The 9,180-nt window shown below is 43.4% G+C and overlaps 1 protein-coding gene across 1 annotated transcript; it reads right to left on the bottom strand.

The window, feature by feature from the left end:
- Nucleotides 1–8,175: 8,175 nt before the first annotated feature.
- Nucleotides 8,176–8,550, bottom strand: LOC141026840 (putative F-box/LRR-repeat protein 22). The gene has a single exon (XM_073503698.1). It carries the CDS (start codon nt 8,548–8,550, stop codon nt 8,176–8,178), a length of 375 nt encoding a protein of 124 aa, XP_073359799.1.
- Nucleotides 8,551–9,180: the final 630 nt, after the last annotated feature.

A 9,180-nucleotide genomic window follows, 5' to 3' on the forward strand; every position in this document is an offset into this window, starting at 1 on the left:
CTTGCAATTCGAGATCGTCGTTTGTTGACAGTTGACCTCCGTCGACAATGTCCGTTCCTTCACCTTCTTGATCATCGACAATCTCTGTTCCACCGTCAAGGTTCAGAAAAGAAGAGACTACATCCTCTTCTTGCTCATATTCTGAGCCCGGCACATAAGGAATCTCGTTGTTGATGATGCCCATTAAATAACGTTCAGCCTCCGGATCCCTAAGCGGCTCGGCTCTATCGTCCGCCATATGTCACTCCTGCATGTAGTAAAAATTCTTTAAGTATAAAGGAATTAAAAAATAAGATTAAGGGGACATAGAGGAGGAGGAATTAAAAAATAAGATTATTGAGCACTGCCAAGTATTTTGTTTTTCCTTTTTTTTCTTTTCTTTTTCCTTTTCTTCTTCCTTTTCTTCTTCCTTTTCTTCTTCCTTTTCTTTTTCCTTTTCTTATTTTGTTTTTCCTTTTCTTCTGTTTTGGTTTCTTTTGCATTGGTTTCTTTTGTTTTGTTTTCTTTGTTTTTCTTTTTGGTTTTCATTTGGTTTCTTTCTTCTTCCTTTTTTTCTTCTTTTTTTCTTCTTCCTTTTTCTTTCTTCTTTCATTTGGTTTTCATTTTTTTCTTCTTCCTTTTTCTTTCTTCTTTCTTTCTTCTTTCTTTTTTTCTTCTTCCTTTTTTTCTTCTTCCTTTTTTCTTCTTCCTTTTTTTTCTTCTTCCTTTTTTTTCTTCTTTCTTTTGGTTTTCATTTGGTTTTCTTTCTTCTTTCTTTTTGGTTTTCATTTGGTTTCTTTTCTTTTTTTCTTTTTTTTCTTCTTCCTTTTTCTTTCTTCTTCCTTTTTCTTTCTTCTTCCTTTTTTCTTCTTCCTTTTTCTTTCTTCTTTCTTTCTTCCTTTTTTTTTCTTCTTCCTTTTTTTCTTCTTCCTTTTTTCTTCTTCCTTTTTTTTCTTCTTCCTTTTTTTTCTTCTTTCTTTTGGTTTTCATTTGGTTTTCTTTCTTCTTTCTTTTTGGTTTTCATTTGGTTTCTTTTGTTTTGTTTTTTTTCTTCTTCCTTTTTTTTTCTTCTTCCTTTTTTTTCTTCTTTCTTTTGGTTTTCATTTGGTTTTCTTTCTTCTTTCTTTTTGGTTTTCATTTGGTTTGTTTTGTTTTCTTTTTTTTTCTTCTTCCTTTTTCTTTCTTCCTTTTTCTTTCTTCTTTCTTTCTTCTTTCTTTTCTTCATTTTTCATTTGGTTTCTTTCTTCTTTCTTTCTTCTTCTTCCTTTTTCTTTCTTCTTCTTCCTTTTTCTTTTTGGTTTCTTTGGCAGGGGCAGCGGGCGGCGGGCAAGGGCAGGGGGCTGCGGCGGCGGCGGAGCGCTAAGGGCAGGGCACGGGCGGCGGCGGCGCTCACTGGGGACGGCGGCGGCGGCGCGCAGGGCGGCGGGCAAGGGCAGGGGCTGCGGCGGGCAAGGGCAGGGGCACGCTGCGGCGGCGGCGGAGAGCTAAGGGCAGGGCACGGGCGGCGGCGGCGCTCACTAGGGACGGGGGCGGCGGCGCGCAGGGCGTCGGCGTCGGCGTCGGGGCAGGGCTTCGGCGTCGGCGTCGGGCAGGGCTTCGGCGTCGATCGGCGTCGGGGCAGGGCTTCGGCATCGAGAGAGGAGAATGGGAAGTGGCGGAAACTGCTAAGTGCAGTATATATAGACATACCTTTAGTCCCGGTTGGGGAGGCGGACCGCGACTAAAGGCACCCTTTAGTCGCGGTTGGCCACACCAACCGCGACTAAAGGGTACCTTTAGTCGCGGTCCGCCTCCCCAACCGGGACTAAAGGGTTTTGGCGCCGCTTTCGTTCCCGCGCAGAAAGAGCCTTTAGTCGCGGTTGGGGACAACAACCGCGACTAAAGGGTACCCTTTAGTCGCGGTCCGCCTCCCCAACCGGGACTAAAGGTCCTTTTTCATATAAAGTAAAACTAATTCATTTTAAAATCTTAAAAATACAATTATATATCAAAAAAATCAGAAAAATAAAACTAATTCATTTTAAAATCTTGAAAATACAAATAATATGTCGAAAAAATCGGAAAAATAAAACTAATTCATTTTAAAATCTTAAAAATACAATTATATATCAAAAAAATCAGAAAAATAAAACTAATTCATTTTAAAATCTTAAAAATACAAATAATATGTCAAAAAATCAGAAAAATAAAACTAATTCATTTTAAAATCTTGAAAATACAAATAATATATCAAAAAAATCAGAAAAATAAAACTAATTCATTTTAAAATCTTAAAAATACAATTATATATCAAAAAAATCAGAAAAATAAAACTAATTCATTTTAAAATCTTAAAAATACAAATAATATATCAAAAAAATCAGAAAAATAAAACTAATTCATTTTAAAATCTTAAAAAATACAATTATATATTAAAAAAATCAGAAAAATAAAACTAATTCATTTTAAAATCTTAAAAATCCAAATAATATATCAAAAAATTCAGTTCATCGATCCCTTGAAGGTTTGACAAAAGGTTTGATACATCATTCAGTTCATCGACCAAATACAAAGTTTGGTACAATAAATTATTACACATCAATTCTTCCCTTGTGTCCCTGCTTGCTTACGATTGTGCCGTATTCATGGAGCATCCTCATCATTTAACTTAATGCTTGGGTCAGTGTTCACTTTGAAGGGCGGAATTTCACCAAACATATTATAATCTTCTGACATGTCTGTCTTGTCCTCCACTCCCACGATATTTCTTTTCCCTGAAAGAACAATGTGGCGCTTTGGATCATCGCATGATGTACTGATCGTTTTCTTATCTTTCCGTTTCCTCGGTTTGCTACTCATGTCCTTCAAATAAAAAACCTGAGCGACATCTTTGGCAAGGACGAATGGTTCGTCAAGGTAACCAAGATTGTTGAAATCCACCATTGTCATTCCGTATTGCTCGTCCACCTTTACCCCACCTCCTGTTAGCTTGAACCATTTGCACCGGAACAAAGGGACCTTAAAGGAGGGTCCATAGTCAAGTTCCCATATCTCCTCTATGTAACCATAATATGTGACCTTTCGCCCATTCTCGGTTGCTGCATCAAAGCGGACACCACTGTTTTGGTTGGTGCTCTTTTTATCTTGGGCGATGGTGTAAAATGTATTCCCATTTATCTCGTACCCTTGGAAAATCATTATAGTCGAAGATGGTTTCTTGGCCAACATGTACAGCTGATCTCCAACATCATTGTCATTCATTAAATGTTTTCGCAACCAACTGCCGAAAGTCTCCATGTGGGCCTTTCTAATCCAGGATTCAGGCTTCCCCGGGTTGTCCGAGCGTAAAATATTCTTGTGTTGCTCGAAGTATGCAGCCACAAAGCTGGAATTTTGCAGAACTGTGTGGTGTGCTTCACTCATAGAATGTCCGTCCATACATATCGTGGATTTCCTTCCGATCTTGCCTTTTCCACTTAGTCTCCCCTCGTGCCGTGATTGAGGAATACCAATCGGCTTAAGGTCAGGAACATAGTCAATACAAAACTCAATTACCTCCTCATTTCCATAGCCCTTGACGATGCTTCCTTATGGCCTAGCACGGTTACGAACATATTTCTTTAATACTACCATGAACCTCTCAAAGGGGAACATATTGTGTAGAAATACAGGACCGAGAATGGAAATCTCTTCGACTAGGTGGAGCAGGAGGTGCGTCATAATATCGAAGAAGGATGGTGGGAACACCAACTCGAAACTGACAAGGCATTGGACCACATCGTTCTGTAACCGTGGTAGATCTTCTGGATTGATTACCTTCTGAGAGATTGCATTGAGGAATGCACATAGCTTCACAATGGCTACTCGAACATTTTCCGGTAGGAGCCCCCTCAAAGCAATCGGAAGCAATTGCGTCATAATCACGTGGCAGTCGTGAGACTTCAGGTTTTGGAACTTTTTCTCCGCCATGTTTATTATTCCCTTTATATTCGACGAGAAGCCAGACGGGACCTTCATACTGCTCAGGCATTCAAAAAAATGACCTTCTCTTCTTTGGTAAGAGCGTAGCTGGCACGACCTTGAAACCATTCCGGATGCCGGTCATCTGGGTCTTTCAAAAGTTGCTGGTCCTGCCGTGCTTCCTTTGTATCATTTGTCTTCCCATACACGCCCAAGAAGCTTAGCAGGTTCACGCAAATATTCTTCGTAACATGCATCACGTCGATTGCAGAGCGGACATCTAGGACTTTCCAATATTCTAGCTCCCAAAATATAGATTTCTTCTTCCACATGGGTGCGTGCCCGTCAACTCCCCGCGGAACTGATTGTCCGCCAGGACCCTTTCCAAAGATGACTTTCAAATCTTGACCATATCAAATATCTCAGCACCAGTACGTTCCGCAGGCTTCGGCCGGTGATCTGCCTTGCCGTTGAAATGCTTGCCTTTCTTTCTTACGTTATGATTTCGGGGAAGAAATCGACGATGACCCAGGTACACGTTCTTCTTACAATTAACCAAACGTACACTTTCAGTCTCATGTAAGCAGTGCGTGCATGCATTGTATCCCTTATTTGTCTGTCCCGAAAGGTTACTGAGAGCAGGCCAATCGTTGATGGTTACAAAAAGCAACGCTCGTAGGTCAAATTCCTCTCCTTTGTGCTCATCCCAGACACTTACACCAGGTCTGGCCCACAACTGTAAAAGTTCATCAACTAATGGCCTTAGGTACACATCGATGTCATTCCCGGGTTGCTTTGGACCTTGGATGAGCACTGGCATCATAATGAACTTCCGCTTCATGCACAACCAAGGAGGAAGGTTGTAGATGCATAGAGTCACGGGCCAGGTGCTATGGCTGGAGCTCTGCTCGCCAAAAGGATTCATGCCATCAGTACTTAGACCAAATCTTATGTTCCTTGCGTCAGCTGCAAAATCTTTGAACACTCTGTCAATCTTTCTCCATTGCGTTCCATCAGCGGGGTGTCTCAACTCCCCGTCGGACTTACGGTCCTCTTTGTGCCATCGCAACGACTTGGCATGCTTTTTGTTCATGAACAGACGTTTCAACCGTGGTATTATAGGAGCATACCACATCACCTTGGCGGGAACCCTCTTCCTGGGTTTCTCGCCCTCAACATCGTCACCAGGGTCATCGCCTCTGATCTTATAACGCAATGCAGTGCATACAGGGCATTCATTCAAATTCTCGTATTCACCGCGGTAGAGGATACAGTCGTTAATGCATGCATGTATCTTCAGAACCTCTAAACCTAGAGGGCAGACAACCTTCTTTGCTTCGTACGTACTGGCGGGCAACTCGTTATTCTTCGGAAACATATTCTTCAACATTTTCAGCAAATTTTCAAATGATGAGTCACCTACACCTTCCTGTGCCTTCCATTTTAGCAAATCCAGTGTGCAGCCCAGCTTTTTCAGACTATTATCGCATCCTGGATACAACGACTTTTTGTGATCCTCTAACATGCGATCCAAATTCTCCCTATCCTTGTCAGTTTCGCAGCGTCTCCGTGCATCAGCAGGCTCATCATGTGCCTCTTCTTCACCTTCACCTAACCCTTCCCCACCTTCAGCATCATCCTCCATGAAAGTATCACCGAAATGAGCATGATAGTTGTCATCGATATCATCCCCTTCTTCATCTTCTTCCATTCTAACCCCTCTTTCTCCATGCTTGGTCCAACAATTATAGCTTGGCATGAAACCGTGCCGAAGCAGGTGCATGTGAACGTCTCTTGAGGAGGAGTAACCCTTCTGATTCTTACGGACAGCACATGGACAGATAATAAAACCTTGCTGCTTGTTCGCATTTGCCACTACGAGGAAATCTTTCAAACCCGTAGTGAACTCGCCGGAGAGTCGGGGACCGTACATCCATTGCCGATTCATCTGCATTATTATTATATAAAGTATATAATTAACCATCATGCATTTGTTAAACTAACTAGCTAGAAATAATACAAATTAAACAATGAACTACACACATGCATATTTTATCAATGACACATGAAAGGTTCAAGTTGCTAACCGCGATCGCGGAGGAAAAATAAATGAGAAAGCTCAAGTGTGGCTCGGACACTTCATATCATGTTTGTTTCAGGCTCTCGGGCATTTCATCGAACACCTTGTGTGCATAGGAGGAACCAAAAGCAAACCCACCACCCCCTTCTGAAAATTGTGAAGTGAGCTGAGTGAAGTGAAGTGAGCTGAGTCCTATATATAGGGATGGGCCTTTAGTCCCGGTTGGCCTGGCCAACCGTGACTAAAGGCCTTCGGGGACCTTTAGTCCCGGTTGGCCAGGCCAACCGGGACTAAAGCCCCTCCCGTCCGCCAGCTGTCGACCGAGCGCGCTGGGCCCAGATAGTTGGTCGCGGGTCTCCTCCCGAACCGCGACTAAAGGCCCCTTTTGTCGCGGTTCGATTGTTTTGGGGACTAATGGGGGCGTATGGAAGCCTCTTTTTCTACTAGTGTAAGTTGTGGCATTTTTGCAACAATTGTCCACTTCTCTGCTCCAATTTGTAGAAAACCCCTTATTATCTTGAAAGCAACCACATCCCTCCCTCATCTCATCAAACAGCCTGAGAAATATATTTTGAGTAAAACGTAATATATTTGTAGTGGTATATGTATATCAAAACAAGAGTGTTTTCTTTCAAGTTTGTGAACAAGTACTATTCTACTTTGGATATGTTACAACGCACGGGCACATTGCTAGTTGGACTCACAAATGTGTGGTACGATTGATCCCCACTGTCATGCGAAGAGTATTAATTAACTGGAGCCTATTCCTCTGTTGAGTTATAATGAATTCACAAATGTGTGGTACAATCGACTCCCACTGGCGTGCCACCGTTTTTTTAAGTTTGCATATAAAATTTGGTCAAAGTTAAACTTTGTAAAGTTTGACTAACTTTATAGAAAAAAATATCAACATTTATAATATGAAATCAATATTATTAGATGCGTCGTGAAATGAACTTTCATGCCATATAACTTTAGTATTGTAGATGTTAATATTTTTTTATATAAATTTAGTCAAACTTTGCATAGTTTGACTTCAGATAAATTTTATATGCGGAGTAAAAAAGAAATGGAGGGAGTATTAGGTTTCTTCCGAAGATTCTGTATGGCGACTGACAAATGCACAAGAGACACACACCTACTGTTTCCATTCAACAACTCTACTTATTACAGCACAAGCAGATTAGTACTCCCCTGAAATAAAACTCGAAATACCTTCAGAAAATAATCAGTGCCTTTGGTTTCTATCTTCAAAAAATCTATATTAAGTAGCTTTCATGTAATGTAGTACTACCTCCGTTTCAGTTTACAAGTCCTACGCGTATACCTAGGTTGCCAATTTTATCATCCTAATATAAACTATATAACACAAAAATTATACCGTTTGAAAATAGAACATCTGAAGTTTATGTTGGTATATTTTTTGTAATATATGACTTGTATTAGGTTGCTGAAATTGACGACCTAGGGGTACGCGCACGCCCTGTAAACTGATAGAGAGGGAGTACGTAGGAAACTAGCTTTCATTTAATGCTGTGGGATACATCCTGAATTATGTTCACACATTACTGGAATAGGCTAGATCAAATAGAAATCAGTATATTCTCTGAACTGGGATGGCTGAACCTGATTTGGGTTTGGGAAGGCTAAGATGAGAACGAGACATTTCACCCACAGTATAGTACTTACTCAAAAAATTGCAGTTTGACACAAGCGTGCAGAAGGACCTTTATATGATAAAACTGAAGTACTTGCGGTGACAATACTAAACTACTGTGTTTCTGGAGGCAATGCATCACTCCAAAACCTCGTCCGGCAGCCAGAGGTCTTTGATGGTGCAGTTCTGCATTCTCGTGCAAATAGGCTCTTCCCAGTCCCTAAACGTGGGCCAACATTTAGTGACATCCAGCAGCTCAAGGCGTGGGCTATGGTCGAGGAGGGCGTTGAGTAGCTGTATCTGAAAACAGCCATCCGACATGACGAGGCGCTCCAGCAGAGGGAGCTTCTTGATGATCTCCGTGATAAGCTTTCCGTCATCGATGTAAGGCCAGCCTGTGACGTAGAGGTTCCTCAGCAATGGCGCCCTGCAGGTGATTATATTAGGAGTGAGATAGTCAGGATAGGTAGATTTATTGATCTGTTGCCGCTTTGACGGATGCATTCGTGCGGCATGCATGTCAGGAATCAGTCAGGGGTACGTTCCTGTTAGCGAGGTAGACTAGGACATCGGCGTCGACGTGGCCGCTGAATGACTCGCAGCCGCCGGCGCTGCGCTCCAGCGCGGCGCGCGCCATGGCCTTCCATCCTGCCGGCAGTGGCAGTTCGTCCCACGAGCAGTAGTACTCTTCGTCCTCTTCGTCCCATGGATCGGGACGTAGGTCGATGTGCCGCCACAGTAGGGGCACATCCTTGACTAGCCGCCGCCAGGGCGAGCACGCGAGCCCTGCGCCGCTGAGGATGTCGGTCTGCGGGAGTTTGCTCAGGATGATGCATAGGACGTCGCCGGGCAACGACGCCCAGTTCCTCCACTCGTCCGGCGAGGCAACATGCATCACTACCAGAATTAACGTAGTTGCCGACGGCCTCATCTATGCCTACGGGGGCCGTCGGCATAGATGGACATATCCCGACGGCCCAGGTCAGGCTGTAGGCGTAGAAAAGCCGTCAGCATATGTCGATCTATGCCGACGGCCCCCGTCGGCATACTACGGCCGTCGGGACCTCTGGCTATACGCCTACGGGGCCGTCGGCATAGATGAGGCCCACCTACCCGGTCAGCGGTGACCGTTCGACGGCGTCGGAACTACGCCGACGGGGGTTAACGGCGGCCGTCGGCATTGAAATCAAACAGAAAAAAAGGAAAAAAAAATAAGACAGAAGCTATGCCTACGGTGGCCGTCGGCATAGGCCTGTCCCGACGGGAATCAAGGCTATGCCTACGGCCTGGGCCGTAGGCATAGGGGTTTATTCTGGTAGTGCATGGTCCTCCTCACGGCGGCAACGCGAAGACAAATGGCAGTCGGGTAGGTTAGGGTTTTGCTTTTCCTCCTCTTCTAATCCATCCTACCTACTAGTAACGGATTTGCTAAGTCACGTCTAGATGAAATTTAGTTATCTCACATCTAAGTCTACAACCGTTGGATTTGTTTACTTTAAAATTCGCGCAGGGGTTGATCACGTGA

The sequence above is a fragment of the Aegilops tauschii genome, chromosome 7 (genome assembly GCF_002575655.3).
Source record: "Aegilops tauschii subsp. strangulata cultivar AL8/78 chromosome 7, Aet v6.0, whole genome shotgun sequence".
Taxonomy (NCBI): domain Eukaryota; kingdom Viridiplantae; phylum Streptophyta; class Magnoliopsida; order Poales; family Poaceae; genus Aegilops; species Aegilops tauschii.

Excerpts from the sequence above, each read along its gene's own strand:
- LOC141026840 (XM_073503698.1), bottom strand. The coding sequence starts at position 8,550 with ATGCATGTTGCCTCGCCGGACGAGTGGAGGAACTGGGCGTCGTTGCCC.